Genomic DNA, 19,805 nt, shown 5'->3' with positions numbered 1-19,805 from the left:
AATCCCACCTACTTTTAAATGAACCGTCCAATCAGAAATTGTAATGATTTAAAGTTAGGCGTGGTCTCTGGGGAACCCTGTAGACACTGGAACTTACCTCAGCGTTTATCAGTGCTGTAATATACACCGTATTTTGTAAGTATTACTATTCATTCATTAATTTTGTACCGCTTATCCTCACCAGGGAGCTTATCCCATTAATTCAAAAATATTATTTCGCATACAAATTGTAGTAAACATTGATTTTGTCATGTAAATGTTGCTACAAAGTATTTACATTCACAACACAAGTCTAGCCTATTTACGCTCATTTATCGCCCTCTAGTGGTCACTGTGCAGAACATACAGCATACACGCACACACACACTGATCCACCATCCTGACATTGTGACGTTCATGTTGCTGCCACACTCTCCCACTGAGTGCATCTGCTCTCTTATCTAATCTTTGCCTAAAATCACACAGATAATCCTGTGTCCATCTGTCCTTTGAGAGAATGAGACAAAATGAGAGGAAATGGCTATTGAAAATAAAGTCATAGTGAAATAAAATTTGATAATTACATTGTTGCCTAAATTTTAATATACACAAGGATATTTCACATTCACATCCTTTGTACACAACATTTTTTTTTGCATCTTAAAATATTTCATTTCTTTTTTTACATTGATTCGTATTAAGTTTGAACACATCTCATCAGGAGCAAGGAAGACGACAGTGGAATAAATTCAGACGAAGAAGAAAATACACTGATACGACACTGACAACTGAACATTTTCACAGGGAGTATCATCATTCATATCATTATGTTGCATTTTCAAAATAAAACTAATTAAAAAAAAAAACATTCCTGTAGTGTAATTTTGCTCCTCACTAAACGTGTATTTGCGTGCACATAAACAAGCTTCCTGTCCTGAGTTTGCCGGCCGGCTGTGTCTATGTGCTGGTGCACAGAACTCCCTTTGACTACATTACCCAGCTGCCACTGCACCGACATGTACAGGACACTGCTTTTTAAAGGGCATATATATAATACTTTTTTTGTTTGATATGTTTCATAAAGTGTGTGTGGTTCTAAAGCTGCTGAGTGTGACCACCTTGTGTGTGTGTGTGTGTGTGTGTTAAAGGAGAATGGGGATAGGACGGGGGGGTGCACGACTGTGCTCATTACAACATGCTCACTGCACAATGTTTCAGCACCTGTACCCAACCAACACAACAGTAATGTCACACACACACACACACACGTTTCAAATGTGGCCGCCTTTTTAGGAACTAGAAAAACAGACATCCCAGCTCAATATGGAATCCGGAGTGTCGGATGATTTACTCGGGAATGCGTGCCTTGTGACCCATGAGCCTATAGATGGGCATGACCTAGTTAGGTCAGACTCAGGCGAGCGTCATATCGAGACGGCACATGTGTTAAATACGCACACGTAATACCGCAAATAAGTAGTCCTAATATTATGAGAAGAAAATTTACAAGAAAAAGTTGAAATATTATGAAAATTAAGCAGCAGAAATGGAAAAAAAACATTACCATAGTGTTGAAATATTAAAGAAAAATATGGAAATATTGCTACCTTAAGAAAATTAAGCAGCAGAAATAAAAAACAGCTGTAATTTTATCAGAATAAAGTCAAAATATTAAGAGAAAAAAGTAGCAATTTTACAAGATAAACCCATAATATTATGAGAAATAAATATTCTCATTTTATTACCATAGTGTTGAAATATTAAAGACAAATGTTATTTTTTAGAAGTCATAAAATTATAAAGTTGTAATTCTTGGAAAATTAGTTTTGAGAAAATAAAGTTCTAATATTACCAGAAGAAAATTTACAAGAAAAAGTTGAAATATTATGAAAATTAAGCAGCAGAAATGGAAAAAAAACAGCTGTAATTTTATCAGAATAAAGTCAAAATATTAAGAGGAAAAAAGTAGCAATTTTACAAGATAAACCCATAATATTATGAGAAATAAATATTCTCATTTTATTACCATAGTGTTGAAATATTAAAGACAAATGTTATTTTTAAGAAGTCATAAAATTATAAAGTTGTAATTCTTGGAAAATTAGTTTGGAGAAAATAAAGTTCTAATATTACCAGAAGAAAATTTACAAGAAAAAGTTGAAATATTATGAAAATTAAGCAGCAGAAATGAAAAAAAAAACAGCTGTCATTTTATCAGAATAAAGTCAAAATATTAGGAGAAAAAAGTAGCAATTTTACAAAATAAACCCATAATATTATGAGAAATAAATATTCTCATTTTATTACCATAGTGTTGAAATATTAAAGACAAATATGTTATTTTTAAGAAGTCATAAAATTATAAAGTTGTAATTCTTGGGAAATTCTTTTTTTAGAGAAAATAAAATTCTAATATTACCAGAAGAAAATTTACAAGAAAAAGTTGAAATATTATGAAAATTAAGCGGCAGAAATGAAAAAAAAAATGGCTGTGATTTAATCAGAATAAAGTCAAAATATTAAGAGAAAAAAGTAGCAATTTTACAAGATAAACCCATAATATTATGAGAAATAAATATTCTCATTATATTACCATAGTGTTGAAATATTAAAGACAAATATGTTATTTTTAAGAAGTCATAAAATTATAAAGTTGTAATTCTTGGAAAATTAGTTTGGAGAAAATAAAGTTCTAATATTACCAGAGGAAAATCTACAAGAAAAAGTTGAAATATTATGAAAGTTAAGCAGCAGAAATGAAAAAAAAGCTGTCATTTTATCAGAATAAAGTCAAAATATTAAGAAAAAAAGTAGCAATTTTACAAAATAAACACATAATATTATGAGAAATAAATATTCTCATTTTATTACCATAGTGTTGAAATAATAAAGAAAAATATTTTATGTTTAAGAAGTCATAAAATTATAAAGTTGTAATTCTTGGAAAATTAGGTTGGAGAAAATAAAGTCTTTTAAAATTTAATATTACTAGAAAAACATTTACAAGAAAAAGTTGAAATATTGTGAAAATTAAGCAGCAGAAATGGTTAAAAAAACAGCTGTAATTTTATGATAATCAATTCAAAATATTAAGAGGAAAAAAGTTGCAATTTTGTGAGAATAAACTTGTAATATTATTAGAAAAAAAGTAATGTAATTTTAGTACCATAAAGTTAAAATATGAAAGAAAGATTTGTTATTTTTTTAAATAATAATGTTATGAGACAAATTATTTGAGAAAAATAAAAAAAAACATGGAAAAAAGTGAAGTGTTGAAATATTAAAGAAAAATTTTATTTTTAAGATGTTAAGAAGTCATAAAATTATAAAGTTGTAATTCTTGGAAAATTACGTTGGAGAAAATAAAGTATCTTAAAATCTAATAATAAGTACCTTTGCGTCATTTGCGGGGGTGTGCGTGTGTGTGTGTGTGTGTGGGGGGGGGGGGGGGGGTCATGACTATTTATCATGACATGTTTGCATTGTGGCGGCGGTGCAAGTTATTTCCTACTGTATGTGTTTATTGTGTAACACTGACATACACACACACACACACACACACACACACACGTCCACACAGAAAAAAGTTCTTCCTGTTCTCCTTTTTCATTTTCATGAGTTGTATCCAGGCGGCTGCACGTACTCCTCTGATTTATCCCAGTCCGAAACCCATCCGTCCCCGCCTCCTCCGGCCCCGCCGCCGCCGCCGTTTCTACCGACAACCTGTTGGCTCATGGCGCCGTACTGGCCGCCGCCTCCTCCTCCACGGTAGAGATCCTCCGTCTCGTTGGCCAGCTCGTCCTCGTCGATGATGCCGCATTTCTCCTCGCTGGTGTCCTCGATGTCGGCCCAATCCTGCTTTTCTCCCGATGCAAATAGTCCTAGAAAGAAAGACGTATTTTTTATTATTAACCCAGTCTATCGTTATTAATCGGATTGTTTTGAAGTCTTACCGTAGAAAATGACGCCTCCGTAATGAACCAGAGACGCAATAAGGAAGACGTACTGCCACTCCTCACGTGTCTAAAATAAAAGGCGATAGTCAGAATGGTACCGTTTCTACTTAAAGAAACGTTTCCTTACCTTATGTTTAGTCATGGCTCCCACGATGAGAGGACACACCATTCCTGACAATGTCCCCACCCCGTTCGAGATGCCCATCAGTATGCTGGCGTAGCGAGGAGCGATGTCCAAGTGGTTGACGTTAAAACCTGAGCGTGGCCGACAAACGGTCACGTCAAATGTTTCGCGGTTCCGTAGCACGTTCCAATAAGGTACACAAATTCAATGAATTAAATTCAATAAATAATAAATAAATAAAATAAATTTTATAAAAATAAAATAATAAATGAATAAAATAAAATAAATTTTATAAAAATAAAATAATGAATAAATAATTAATTAATAAATCCAACATTTCACCATTCGGTAGCACTTTCCAATAAGGTACACAAAATTACAACCAACCTACTGAACCCCAAATCCAATTAATTAAATACAATAAATAATAAATAAATAAAATACATTTTATAAAAATAAAATAAGAAATGAATAAAATAAAATACATTTGATGAAAATAAAATAAAAATTAATTAATAATTAATAAACCCAACATTTCACCATTCGGTAGCACTTTCCAATAAGGTACACAAAATTACAACCAACCTACTGAACCCTAAATCCAATTAATTAAATACAATAAATAATAAATAAATAAAATACATTTTATACAAATAAAATAAAAAATAAATAAAATTAAATAAATTTTATGAACATAAAATAAAAATAAATAAATAAATAATAAATCCAACATTTCACCATTCGGTAGCACTTTCCAATAAGATACACAAAATTACAACCAACCTACTGAACCCGAAATCCAATTAATTAAATCCAATAAAAAATAAATAAAATAAATTTTATACAAATAAAATAATAAATACATAAAATAAAATAAATTTTATAAAACTAAAATAATAAATAAAATAAATTTTATAAAAATAAAATTAAAATAAATAAATTCACACGTTTCTCTCGTACCTGAGATAGCAAAGCCGCTGAAGCCCACGGCGAGGACCAGGAAGGAGATGGCAACGCCTTTTGTGTGGGAATAACCCACCACCAGCAGGAGGGTGGCCTCCATCCCAAAACCTCGAAACATCCAAGAACGCACACATTAAAACACGAGACCAAAGTCCACCATTGGTGGCTGTTTTTGTATTGGCTAGCAGCACATTCAACAAAAAATACAAAAATAAGTGGAAATATTGATGCCTTAAGAAAATTAAGCAGCAGAAATAAAATAAAAAAAAAACAGCTATAATTTTATCAGAATAAAGTCAAAATATTAAGAGAAAAAAGTAGCAATTTTACAAGATAAATCCATAATATTATGAGAAATAAATATTCAAATTTTATTACCATAGTGTTGAAATATTAAAGACAATTATATTATTTTTAAGAAGTCATAAAATTATAAAGTTGTAATTCTTGGAAAATTAGGTTGGAGAAAATAAAGTCCTAATATTACCAGAAGAAAATTTACAAGAATAAGTTGAAATATTATGAAAATTAAGCAGCAGAAATGAAAAAAAAACAGCTGTAATTTTATCAGAATAAAGTCAAAATATTAAGAGAAAAAAGTAGCAATTTTACAAGATAGACCCATAATATTATGAAAAATAAATATTGTCATTTTATTACCATAGTGTTGAAATATTAAAGAAAAATACGTTAAATATGTTAAAATTATAAAGTTGTAATTCTTGGAAAATTAGGTTGGAGAAAATAAAGTCTTTTAAAATTTAATATTACTAAAATAAACATTTACAAGAAAAAGTAGAAATATTATGAAAATTAAGCAGCAGAAATGGTTAAAAAACAGCTGTAATTTTATGAAAAATTTTATCAAAATATTAAGAGGAAAAAGTCACATTTTGTGAGAATAAACTTGCAATATTATTAGAAAAAAATAATGTCATTTTAGTACCATAAAGTTAAAATATGAAAGAAAGATTTGTTTTTTTTTTTTTTAATAATAATGTTATGAGACAACAAATTATTTGGGAAAAATAAAAATCATAGAAAAAAGTGAATATCACAGTAATAATAGGCTATTTCACCTGACAAAGATGATATGCATTTTTTTCTGTCTTAAAGTTATTTTAGTGTGACTGATTAAAGCAAAAAAAATGAAGGTTGGGTCTCCTTCGATCTCCCACTGGACTTGGGTTCATAGTTCTCTGGTTGTGGTTCTTCTCCGCCCATAAATATCCCTCCCACAATTGTACTACGTCCTCCATCTTTGCAAGTATTTAACTAAAACAGTCCCTTAAAAACATGCACACCCTCACCTCCACAGTTCATGAGCTTCCTGACGTTGGTGGTGGTCATCAGGTTGTGTGTACGGAGGTAGTCGGCCAACTGGCCCCCCAAGGGAACAATAATGGTCATCACGAGGTGAGGCAAAGCTGACACCAAGCCCACCTGAAAGCGGGTCAAGAAGAAGTCAGCAAATCCGGAAAAAAACGGTTTCAATTCGGAAGCGGCGTCCGCGTGATCGCACCTTGCTGATCTCAAAACCGAACACTTCTTCAAAGTAAGCGGGCTGGCTGATGAGCAGCAGGTAGAAGGTCCAGCTCCTGCAGAAGTTGGCCACAATGATGGCGTAGACCGGCATGGAGGTGAAGAAGTGCTTCCACGGCGTTTTAAATTTCTGTAAAATTTGTAAAGAATATAAGTATCGCCAATATATAGGTACGCCATTTTATCATATAAACCTGGAGAGGGTTGAGAAACGTCGCAGATTCCCCGATTGCATCTTCAATGTACTTCCTCTCCTCCGGTGAAATGGTGGGATGGGCGGCGGGGCTCTCGTACGACACCAGGATCCAGAACAAGTACCAGAATATCCCAAAGCTGCCTAGGAGAGTTCAACGGGTAAGAAGGTGGGAAAGAGGAAATGAAAAGTTGTTAGAAAATACGTAAATAAAAAACACGCGGCAAAGATTACGCTCACCATAGACGTAGAATACAGAAGGCCACCCAGTGTATTGCACCAATATCCCAGCTAAAGGCATGGCCACCACCGCCCCTGCATACGATCCTGCAGTGGCAACAAGGCAACAGCTTACTTCCTGTCAATGTTTTTATAAATATATATGGTTTGAATTTTGTAAAAACACCAAAAATGTTATATGCTGTGCATATATTTAAAAACAAAGACACACATTTATTTCTATTATTTAATTCATGTTTATTTGTATTCGTTGTTTTGAATTAATTTAAATGATTTTATTTATTACAATTATATATTATTATAATTTTGTAAATTTAATTCATTTTTATTTGTATTTGTTTTTTTAATTAATTTAAATTACTTAATTTATTTATTACAATTACATATTATTATAATTTTGTAAAAACACCAAAAATGTTATATGCTGTGCATATATTTAAAAACAAAGACACACATTTATTTCTATTATTTAATTCATGTTTATTTGTATTCGTTGTTTTGAATTAATTTCAATGATTTTATTTATTACAATTATATATTATTATAATTTTGTAAATTTAATTCATTTTTATTTGTATTTGTTTTTTTAATTAATTTAAATTACTTAATTTATTTATTACAATTACATATTATTATAATTTTGTAAAAACACCAAAAATGTTATATGCTGTGCATATATTTAAAAACAAAGACACACATTTATTTCTATTATTTAATTCATGTTTATTTGTATTCGTTGTTTTGAATTAATTTAAATGATTTTATTTATTACAATTATATATTATTATAATTTTGTAAATTTAATTCATTTTTATTTGTATTTGTTTTTTTAATTAATTTAAATTACTTAATTTATTTATTACAATTACGTATTATTATAATTTTGTAAAAAGGCCAAAAATGTTATACGCTGTACATATATTTAAAAACAAAGACACACATTTATTTCTATTATTTAATTCATTTTTATTTGTATTGTTTTTTTGAATTAATTTAAATTATTTTATTTATTACAATTATATATTATTATAATTTTGTAAAAAGGCCAAAAATTTTATATGCTGTACATATATTTAAAAACAAACACACACATTTATTTCTATTATTTAATTCATTTTTATTTGTATTCGTTTTTTTGAATTAATTTAAATGATTTTATTTATTACAATTATATATTATTATATATTTTTTAAAAGAGCAAAAATGTTATATGCTGTACATATATTTAAAAACAAAGACAAACATTTATTTGAATTAGTTTTTTGAATGAATTGAAATTATTTTATTTATTACAATATTATATCATTATTTTATTTTCACTAAGGATTCACTACGGCTGAGCTTACCGCAAAAGGCCGTCGTGGCTAATCGACTTCTCTCCAGCGGAGGAGCCCACTTGGCCCAAATCCCGTGGCAGGCTGGGTACGACACGCCCTGCAGGACACACAAGCCAGTCGTTGGAAGGGACTTCCTGTTTCATGTGATCCCACACAGACGCGCACTTTACCTCAACAAGGCCCTGACATATTCTGACCAGTATGACGCAGCTGTAATGGCAGCGAGCGGCAGATGGGATCAGCATGTTGAGGGTGGACGTGGCCACGATGGCAAAGCCAAACACTCTAGAACACACATAGGACACGACAACGTGCATCACAAGCTACTGGAGACACAACAATATTTATACAGTATATTATTTTTATTATATTTAGACAGTATATTGCATTCATTCTGCTCATTGATTTATATTACTTTAGATTGTTTTAATGCCAATAATTGGTGGATTAGATAAGTAGTTTTCTTTAGGAACATTAGTTTTCATGTTTTTTTGTACAATCAATCATATCTAAAAATGTTTTGTTAATTTAACATATTAAAAACAATTATGAATAGTCTTTTTTAGTTTTTAAAAGTTTTTTAAAAAGTCAAAATATTAATAGAAAAAAGTAGCAATTTTACAAGATAAACTTGAAATATTATGAAAATTAAGCAGCAGAAATGGAAAAAGAACTGCTGTAATGTTATCAAATAAAGTCAAAATATTAATAGAAAAAAGTAGCAATTTTACAAGATGAACTCATAATATATAATATGTAATAATAATAATAATATAAATAATATAATATATATATATATATATATAATATATTATTTATAAAGAAAAAAATGTTATTTTTAAGGAGTCGTAATATTATAATTCTTGGAAAATTAGGTTTGAGAAAATAAAGTCCTAATAGTACTACAAGAAAGTTGACAAGAAAAAGTTGAAATATTATGAAAATTAAGCAGCAGAAATGGAAAAAGAACTGCTGTAATTTTATCAAAATAAAGTCAAAATATTACGAGAAAAAAGTAGCAATTTTACAAGATAAAGTCATAAATTATGAGGAATAAATATTGTCATTTTATTACCAGAAAAAAAAAAAGGTGAAATATTATGAAAATTAAGCAGCAGAAATGGAAAAAGAACTGCTGTAATTTCATCAAAATAAAGTCAAAATAAGATAAAGATAAACCCATAATATTATGAGAAATAAATAGTCATTTTATTACCAGAAAAAGAAAAAGGTGAAATATTGTGAAAATTAAGCAGCAGAAATCGAAAAAGAACTGCTGTAATTTTATCAAAATAAAGTCAAAATATTACGAGAGAAAAGTATCAATTTTACAAAATAAACCCATAATATTATAAGAAATAAATATTGTCATTTTATTACCAGAAAAAGATTCCCAAAAATTTTGTGTGCAATTTTGTGAGACTAAACTAGTCTTTTTAGTTTTTAAAAATATGAAAGTGTGTTGCACATATTTGTGCTACTGTATAAACAAAGCAGTTATCCAGATTCTTACCTGTTGGCTGCAAACTTCTGACATATAAAACCTCCGGGGATCTGTGTGACGATGTATCCCCAGAAGAAGGATCCGTGGATCATTCCCACCGTCTCCGGGTCCCAAGTGAACTGTGCAGCCTAAAAGGAGAAAAAACGAGAACAATCCCAACTCGCTAGTTCTCATACATTTCATGTTGATTTCTACACACAAATAAACGCTTCTTTTTGCAGGTACTTACCACCAGTACTTCCTTGTTGCCTTTGTAGACGGTGTGGTCGTTGACCATGCTCACGATGGCCACGCCCAGATTGCAGCGGATCCCGAAGGAGATGCAGAAGCCCAGGCCGGACAGGATGGCGATGATGTAACGCCTGGGCAAACCGAAGCAGGTACAATCCACCACGGGTAGTTCCTTCTCCTGCACCAGCTCGGGGCGGCCCTCCGCGGACAGCTCGATGGTTTCTCCATTTGGCTGCTGCTTGTCAATCAACCTGACGACACATTGTTTATTTTTGGATTCAAAACCTTCAAAAGTTTATTTTTAGCGTCCAACCATCCATTTCCTAAGAATCACATGACTAAAAGGTGTCACTGGGGTGTTACACTGAAGGTATCGGTTTAAAGGTGACTGCATGTTTTTGTGCATGTGTGCATCCACTAGTGGGTTGATCCACTTAGTCAGTGAGGTGGACGATAATGTATAGAAACAGACGCCGCATCATAACCACGTGTTTATGTATCATAGATCTGGCTTTTTGTGGACAAAATAAAGCATTTACATTTGGGATGAATCGTGTCGCTTGTTATTCTCTCACACACACACACACACACACACACACACACACAGAAGCTCGAGCCTGATATTGCTTCATTATTGATGTGTTTTTGGATGAGATCAATAATTCAGTACATTTTTTTTTTTTTTTTTTTTTTTTTTACACCGTTATGTGTCACTATGCATCCATGTTTCTGCAGTCTGCTCTATCCCTTACTGGCAGACTCAGCATCGTCACTTTAGTACACCCTGGACTGGTGGCCAGCCAGCCAATCACAGGGCACATATAGACAAACAACCATTCACACTCACATTCATACCTATGGACAATTTGGAGTCGCTAATTAACCTAGCATGTTTTTGGAATGTGGGAGGAAACCGGAGTACCCGGAGAAAACCCACGCATGCACGGGGAGAACATGCAAACTCCACACAGAGATGGCCGAATGTGGAATTGAACTTGGGTCTCCAGCAAAAGAGTTGTGTAATGTCATAAATAATGAGTGTATAAGTAACTATAGGGGTGCTACTTCATATCTAAAAAGCTCTAATGTTTAAAAAAACACATTTAGAAGGTTCATTCATTTATTCATTTTCTAGCGCTTATCCTCATGAGGGTTGTGGCGGGTGCTGGAGCCTATCCCAGCTGTCTTGGGGCGAGAGGCGGGGTACACCCTGGACTAGTCGCCAGCCAATCATAGGACACATATAGACAAACAACCATTCACACTCACATTCATACCTATGGACAATTTGGAGTCGCTAATTAACCTAGCATGCATGTTGTTCGAATAATTTTACTTTATTTTAGTTTTATTGTGTGCGAGATTCATTGTTGTATGCCCCCCCGTGCACATTCATTCATTTTCTACCGCTTCTCCTCACGAGGGTCATGGATATGCTGGAGCCTATCCCAGCTGTCTTCAGGCGAGAGGCGGGGTACACCCTGGACTGGTGGCCAGCCAATCACAGGGCACATATAGACAAACAACCATTCACACTCACATTCATACCTATGGACAATTTGGAGTCAATTAACCTAGCATGTTTTTGGAATGTGGGAGGAAACCGGAGTACCCGGAGAAAACCCACGCATGCACCGGGAAGAACATGCAAACTCCACATAGAGATGGCCGAGTGTGGAATCGAACTCCGGTCTCCTAGCTGTGAGGCCTGCACGCTAACATTTATGACCTTCCAAATAGACTTTTTAACATTAGAGCCCTCTAGACATGAAATAGCATCCCTATAGTCACCTTTACACTCCTATGACCAAATATAGTAACATTACAGACTCCTACTGGTCAGTGTAGAAAACTACATATCATCACATGTCTTTGAATGCATCTTATGTTTGTATTTTATCTCATTTAGCCAACACTTAAAGCACGTTTAGCAACATGCACGGGGAGAACATGCAAACTCCACAAAGAGATGCCCGAGGGTGGAATTGAACTCAGGTCTCCTAGCTGTGAGGCCTGCGCACTAGCCACTCGTCCACCTTAAAATCAATAAACATAAAATGATACTTGGTAAAAGCGGCGTTTTAGAATTGGTCACAGATTATCTGCATCCTCCCTCTTTCCCTCTTTCTCTCTCTCTCTCTCTCTCTCTCTCTCTCTCTCTCTTAATCTGTCACAACATTCAGATTAGGATTATAAAAATGATTTACTTCCGGAAATGAATATGGAGGAGCAAAGCAGTGGTGGGCGTGGCTTCCCGATGACGACACATTATTATTCTGGCCTTAACTTGACAATTTGTTAGCGTGTTAGCGCGTCATGTTGCTTTAAATGAATGGATATCTCCAGGCAGATGATATTAAAATGCATATGACTTTCTAAATATAGCTGCTGTATATACTTAAAATAATAAAATACAAATAATAAAATACAAAAAAATAATACAAACGTTCAGTCAACAAATAAATTTAGCAAGAAAAATATAAATGTCCTTTAGGTTATTTTTAAAACTATTTTAAAAAATATATATATAATATAAAATATAATATAATAATAATATAATACTATATATAAATATAATATATAATATAAAATATAATATAAATATTTTAAACAATTTACAAAAATAAATAACATGTTTCTTTAAAAAACAAAAAATTAATAAAAATTTAAAAAATCATTTAAAAAAGCATTATTGCATTATTTCCAGGCTTAACATAAAACAATATAGTGTGCGCATTGAGTCGCCTGTGCCTTTAAGAGTCTATCTATCAGAGATCTTTAAGTATGAAGATATGTAATAACATAGAGACCTCCACCAAGGCTTAAACAGCAATTTGGAAAAGCAACAAATACTACATATTAATATGCGTGTTTGCAATATATCTAAAATATAAAAAAATGTCAAATTTAATGACTTTTTACTTTTACTACTTTATGAATTCAGAAAATAAAAATGATAAATGTAAATAATAATAATAAATGATGTTGCCAGCAGATGTAAACAAACAGGACGTTGCTTATTGTAGATTGTTATTCGCATGTGATGCATCACACTTCCACCTTCTCCCGCTCGATCCCAGGCAGCGGAATCATCCTCATTAGACACGGAGACAGATTGCAGCCTGACACTGACACATATGCTACCAGCTAACGAGGCTAGCCCACAGCCAACACGACTCTTAATGACAGCTGCTTCACACCGAAGCATGATCATGCTGTAGTGCGCTCCCGAAAAAAAACATTACACTCAAGCGCTACTGTTTATGGAGACATGAAAATCCCCAATGCTTTAGCAGCAGGACTGGATCATTCAAAAATTAAAGATACGGTCCTGCTCATGTTAAACAGCAACGGCTTCTTGCTGTAAGCGGGGAACAATTAATGAACATGGCAAAACGGAAGACACCCCCCACTTCTGACCTTAGGCGCTTTGGAATATCATAATTACAAAGACAAAAAGCCTGGAGGGAATCACACCTTCAACTCTGCTCTTCACACTCGCACGCTCGCCTTTAAATGTGGATGCAACTTCTAAGAGTTATGAGTTATCATATCCTATGATGTAAAAGTTGTTTTTTTTTTTAACCCTTAGATGCACGAGTGACTGGACCCTACACTCTTCCATAAGTGGGTCAAAAATCACCCATACTAGAATCAATGCCTTTTTATGCTAATTTTGCCATTTTGGTTAGGAATAATCACTTGTATGATATTTAGTATTATATTTAGGACCACACAATAATAATTTAATGTTAGAAACATCTTCATTTTTCACTTTTTTACATCTTTGAAAAAGAAAATGACCCCGTACAACAATAGAAAATGTGAGGATCCATTGTGTGTTGCATAAAGGTAAGTTAAAAATGTGAATGGTATGATATCAAAAAATATGTTTTTTGAGGAATACCTGGAATATGAAATGATAATTTTTTTTCATTACGAAGATATTTCAAGAAAACAACCTGACCGGGTCATTTTTGACCCACTTATGAAAGGTTGGGGTAATAACACAAAAACTCAAATTTCTTAAAATGTATAAAAGGCAAGTTAAAAATGTGAACGGCATGATATCAAAAACATGTTTTTTGAAGAATACCTGGAATATGAAATGATAAATTTTTTTCATTACGAAGATATTTCAAGAAAACAAACTGACCGGGTCATTTTTGACCCACTTGTGGAAGGTTGGGGTAGTAACAAAAAAACTAAAATTTCTTAAAATGTATAAAAGGTACGTGAAAAATGTGAATTGTATAATATCAAAAAATATGATTTTTGAGGGATACCTGGAATCTGAAATTATAAAAATTTTTCATTACGAAGATATTTCAAGAAAACAACCTGACCGGGTCATTTTTGACCCACTTATGGAAGGTTGGGGTAGTAACACAAAAACAAAAAATTCTTAAAATGTATAAAAGGTAAGTTAAAAATGTGAATGGCATGATATCAAAATATGTTTTTTGAGGAATACTTGGAATATGACATGATAACAATTTTTCATTACAAAGATATTTCAAGAAAACAACCTGACCGGGTCATTTTTGACCCACTTATGGAAGGTTGGGGTAGTAACACAAAAACTAAAATTTCTTAAAATGTATAAAAGGTAAGTTAAAAATGTGAATGGTATGATATCAAAAACATGTTTTTTGAGGAATACCTGGAATATGAAATGATAATTTTTTTTCATTACAAAGATATTTCAAGAAAACAACCTGACCGGGTCATTTTTGACCCACTTATGGAAGGTTGGGGTAGTAACACAAAAACAAAAATTTCTTAAAATGTATAAAAGGTAAGTTAAAAATGTGAATGGCATGATATCAAAAGCATATTTTTGAAGAATACCTGGAATATGAAATGATAAAAATTTTTTCATTACAAAGATATTTCAAGAAAACAACCTGACCGGGTCATTTTTGACCCACTTATGGAAGGTTAGGGTAGTAACAAATAAACTAAAATTTCTTAAAATGAATAAAAGATAAGTTAAAAATCTGAATGGCATGATATCAAAAACATGTTTTTTTGACATTTTTGACCCACTTATGCATCTAAGAATTAAATGCAGTCATATGTACTCGAGAAGTATCAATACCAATTCCAGGCTTTACTTTAAGATGTGTAGCGAAGCCTGTTGCGTTTGGGGTCTGGTGGTTATAAATAGGGACACATATAAAAAGTCACTTTTACATAACAAGGGGTCCTTTAACCCCAACGAAAACGTTATTTTACTACAATATCTCCCACGAATCACATGTTGCATGCTGACCTCCGACCTTTGTTCTCCTGTATATGAAATGATGAATTGCCGGAGTGTTCTCTGTAATCCTCTCATAAGAGGATGATGCAGGCAGAGAGACAGCCATGGAGGCCCACAGCAAATATATTATATAAGAGCAGACGCCTTGCTCATTAGTGTCCATGTGTTCAATTACGCCTGTCTTGGGTCAACGTGGACTCGAACATGCTTTCATTTTAAATTCGGAGGGGCGTCCCTGCGACATTACGAATGTCTTTATTTTTTGAAATTTCTCCGAGCCGCCGTGTCGCTCACGGTGTTTCTTCCGTGAGCCAGTCGCTCTCCCTGAAGTGAACAGATTGGGTCTCGGCGGGACGGTGTCACCCAGGGAGGCGCCCTCCCATCCTCCTCATTCTGTCACACCATTGTCCAACCCCCACCCACCATCCACCATCCACATCCACGCTCTCTCTTTCTATCCCATTACTGCACATATATGACACGGAAACATCTGTGGAGCTTCTTAATGAGTAATATTAGCTAAATAATACAAATAAAGTACTAGCAACAACACTTTGTAATGAAATTGTGCTGCAGGTGTACCTAATATTATGGCATGGCTGTGTGTTTGATTGCGTGTCTCCGTGTTTTTAATCCCCGCATACACGACCGACATCACGGATGGCAACCGCTCGACCTCCAACAACAGCTTAAGGACTACAAATATGACACACAGCTCTCATGCAGTACTTACTACTAGGAAACGTAGTACTACTTCAGTGACAATTTGACATTTTTTTTTCTTCATTTTTAAGACATTTTAGAATTTTTGTCTCCGCTTCTTAAATTAATCCTATATGCCAACAGTACACAAAAAATCAACAAAAATATTCCCAATTAAAAAAAAATAATTTAATATTTATCTTAAGCAAAAAAAATCTTTATGTTACAATGCCAATTTGGACTACAGTTGTCTTTCATTTATAGACGTTAATTGGTTCCAGACCCGATCACAATAAATTAATTTCCAGGATATAGAATTCAATCTTAATAAATGCAAGGTTCAGGATAGTCAGAGCATAGAAAACCTGAAAACCTGTTTATGACTTCCTAAATTATGATAGTACATAACTATACAATTATTAACATTATTAGATTATAGTCACATTGCAACTATTGTGCTGTAGGGACTAGAGACAAGCTAGTAAGCTAACCAGTTAGAGTCGCATTTTGGGATGTCGGAGGAAGCAGCAGTAACCAGTGCACAGGGAAAACATGCCAAGAGGCAAACCAGGCATTTGCCTGGGGCCCTGACTTTTAGGGGGGCCTCCGTAAAAACCGGGTGCCCCAAGTGTTAATGCATGTACTGCACACAAACGACAACAACGGGCATTATTCATTCATTCATTTTCTACCGCTTATCCTCACGAAGGTCGCGGTGGGGTGCTGGAGCGTATCCCAGCTGTCTTCGGGCGAGAGGCGGAGTACACCCTGGACTGGTGGCCAGCCAATCACAGGGCACATACGTAGACAAACAACCATTCACACTCACATTCATACCTATGGACAATTTGGAGTCGCCAATTAACCTAGCATGCATGTTGTTTGAATAATTTTACTTTATTTTAGTTTTATTGTGTGCGAGATTCATTGTTGTTGTACGCCCCCTCCCCAAGTGCACATTCATTCATTTTCTACTGCTTATCCTCACGAGGGTCATGGGTATGCTGGAGCCTATCCCAGCTGTCTTCAGGCGAGAGGCGGGGTACACCCTGGACTGGTGGCCAGCCAATCACAGGGCACATATAGACAAACAACCATTCACACTCACATTCATACCTATGGACAATTTGGAGTCGCTAATTAACCTAGCATGTTTTTGGAATTTGTGGGAGGAAACTGGAGTACCCGGAGAAAACCCACGCATGCAAACTCCACACAGAGATGGCCGAGGGTGGAATTGAACCCTGGTCTCCTAGCTGTGAGGTCTGCGCGCTAACCACTTGATCGCCGTGCAGCCCAACAACGGGCATTTACGATGCAATTATGATACAACGACATAGCAGACCCCCTTGAGGGGCCCCCGCAGGGGCCCATCTGCGCCAATCAAATCAATGCAAGGTTTGTTTGTTTATCGGCCACCGAGAAAGACACGATGAAGAGGAGTTATCCCAGAAATTACATTTTTTTGGTGTGTAAGGGGGTGGAGGGGGGCATTAATTTCTTGCTTTGAACCCCCAAGAACCTTTGCCCCGCCACTCAGTATTACATGAGTAAAAAACATGGATATAAAACATTATTGAAGGCGGAATAGATGCGTCCCATTACGTGAATTAATTACTGCCTCTTTTAGCTGTTTTTATATCTTTATAATGCAGTGTTCATGTCTCACTTTATGGATGATGGGCACATTTTTCCTTTAATATTTCACGTTTCCTTGCTGAATTATTCAACATATGAAACTGGTGTATTGTGACGTAATTTAAATTGAAACATTATCAAACTGTCAAAGCTTTAAAGAAGCTGCAAACACGATCAAACAGTAATTAGCAGAGCTTGCCATAATTTGAATATTTTATCAAAGCCACTGTGCATCATAAATGAAAATGTAGCACTCTAGCGGATGTAAAATGGATTAAAAATGGATTACCTGCTAGATTCTGCATTGCCTTGTGCGTCGCGGCGACTAACCTCTCCTTGTGGAGCCGGTTTTGTTTTAATAAATGTCTTTTTTTTTTACAGGGATGCAAAAAAACATGCACAGGGCGCGCTCGGACACGACGCTGATGATTGAAATGATTCCGATGATGATGTCTGTTTGAAGTGGAAGAGTGAAAAGCGTGCATTTGACCTTACAGAGATGCTGTTTGTGCTTACCTAGTGGAGTTTTAATATAGAAACAGGAGATGCATTCTGATGGAGAAACTCTTTAAATAATAAATGAACTTCTGGCTGCTTTCATCAGGGAGGGATCACGCTTTTTGTCTGTGAGCTGGTGAGATTGCTCCAACTCGCACCGAGGCGCGCGGGGTTGGGTGGGGGGTGGGGGGCCCTCTTGCAATGCATGCATGCATGCATTCATACAAACATTTTTCCTTTTGCGTGGAGCTTCTTTATAACAAGAGTCTGTTAATCTGCATGCACGTGATAGGATGAAAGTTGACTTTGTCTCAATGGATGCGGGATGGATGGATGGATGGATGGATGGATGAGGAGGGAGCGGCCGGAGGAAGTGACATGGGCTAGGGATGGATGGATGGATGGATGGATGGAGTGAGTGGGAGGGGAGAGTTTAGGGATTTGCGTGGCTCGACAGCTGGACTGAAAAACAGGCTATTTCAGGACGGGATTTATACGTTTGCTTGCTACCTCAAATCCTAAGAGAACGCAAGCTTAAAGCAAAGGTTATCGCACGAGCCTTTATCACTCACTTTAATCTACAAATATTACACCATTTATATGGAAAAATCTGAAATATGACTATTGGGGGTACGTTTATTACTTTTAATAATATACCAGTAACTTTAAGATCTTTTTTGTAAGCAAATTATGACCATACTACACTCTTTTGAATGTAAATATAAATGTATTATATTTTATTTGCTTAATTATTGCAGCAACTATTGCATATATAATTAATATGAGACCTGCAATAGTAGTTATGTGTTATTCTAATGAAGAAATTAAAAGGAAACTATTTTTTAAATAGAAATAATTAAGCGTAAATTGAGAAAACTGTTACTTTTAATAGAATTATGCGTGGAAATATGCAGTTTTTGCATATATTTTTGCATAAAATCATTTTTTAGTATTTTCCTGCACTTTCACTGCCACTCCTTTGTATTAAATTGTGACTACGGCGGATTTTTAACTTAACTTTAGCTCCTTAAATGTAAATCCGGAAACAAACTTTTATTATTTATAAAGAGGTCGGCTCGAGCTGCACGCGCCCAAACCCAAAGGAATCGAAAAGTCACGTGACAAAGCGTGTTCACGAGAAGTCAAATGAAGTGATGAACATCGTGACAAAAATAAAGATAGGAGTAAAATTACCTGTTAATTCTGCCCAAAGTTTTGGCCGCGACCGCCTTGAACCTGTCAGGTCGGACCTCCATCTTTCTTGCTGCTGCTGAGCCCGCCCGTGTGCTCCTCTTCCGTGTGGGCGCGCGCAGTGCACGCGATCCTGCTCGCTCCCGTGCGCCCCCTGAGAGGTAAAGAAGAGGCACGTTCATGCTATTGTGTTGATTACATTGTTATTGTTTTTTTTAAAGCTGAAGTACCCAATCAAACGCAGTTCCTCATGGAGATGTTAGGGATTCCAACCTGGATGTCGTCTGTAAATTACTTTCATATATTATATATGCAGATTTATACACATTTAATAAAATCATCACCTATAGTACAACACATACAGTACAATTGAACGCATCACTCACTATCAACACATGAGGTAAAATCTAACAAAAATACAACATCTTTCTGATAATAAGG

At 34.5% G+C, this 19,805-nt stretch overlaps 1 protein-coding gene across 1 annotated transcript; it reads right to left on the bottom strand.

Moving 5' to 3' along the window:
- Positions 1-2,491: 2,491 nt before the first annotated feature.
- slc17a7a (solute carrier family 17 member 7a) lies at positions 2,492-19,794 on the bottom strand. Its single transcript, XM_058048148.2, has 14 exons — positions 19,595-19,794; positions 19,368-19,518; positions 10,068-10,320; positions 9,848-9,966; positions 8,505-8,619; positions 8,344-8,431; positions 6,998-7,084; positions 6,759-6,901; positions 6,545-6,694; positions 6,333-6,465; positions 5,020-5,130; positions 4,063-4,190; positions 3,933-4,002; positions 2,492-3,860 (listed from the first exon to the last, which is right to left on the bottom strand). Exons 2-14 carry the CDS (start codon positions 19,427-19,429, stop codon positions 3,592-3,594), a joined length of 1,728 nt encoding a protein of 575 aa, XP_057904131.2. The 5' UTR covers positions 19,430-19,518; positions 19,595-19,794; the 3' UTR covers positions 2,492-3,591.
- Positions 19,795-19,805: the final 11 nt, after the last annotated feature.

Source organism: Doryrhamphus excisus, linkage group LG16 (assembly GCF_037039965.1).
Source record: "Doryrhamphus excisus strain RoL-2023G ecotype Guam linkage group LG16, RoL_Dexc_Guam_v1.1, whole genome shotgun sequence".
NCBI lineage: Eukaryota > Metazoa > Chordata > Actinopteri > Syngnathiformes > Syngnathidae > Doryrhamphus > Doryrhamphus excisus.
The sequence above is the reverse complement of the archived record's forward strand: the minus strand, read 5'-3'. Positions and strand labels throughout refer to the sequence as shown.

Coding starts and splice junctions, on each gene's coding strand:
- slc17a7a (XM_058048148.2), bottom strand. CDS start 19,429: ATGGAGGTCCGACCTGACAGGTTCAAGGCGGTCGCGGCCAAAACTTTG. Junction 8,432..8,504: donor TATGTCAGGGCCTTGTTGAG/GTAAAGTGCGCG, acceptor TGTGTCCTGCAG/GGCGTGTCGTACCCAGCCTG. Junction 7,085..8,343: donor AGCCACGACGGCCTTTTGCG/GTAAGCTCAGCC, acceptor TTGCCACTGCAG/GATCGTATGCAGGGGCGGTG.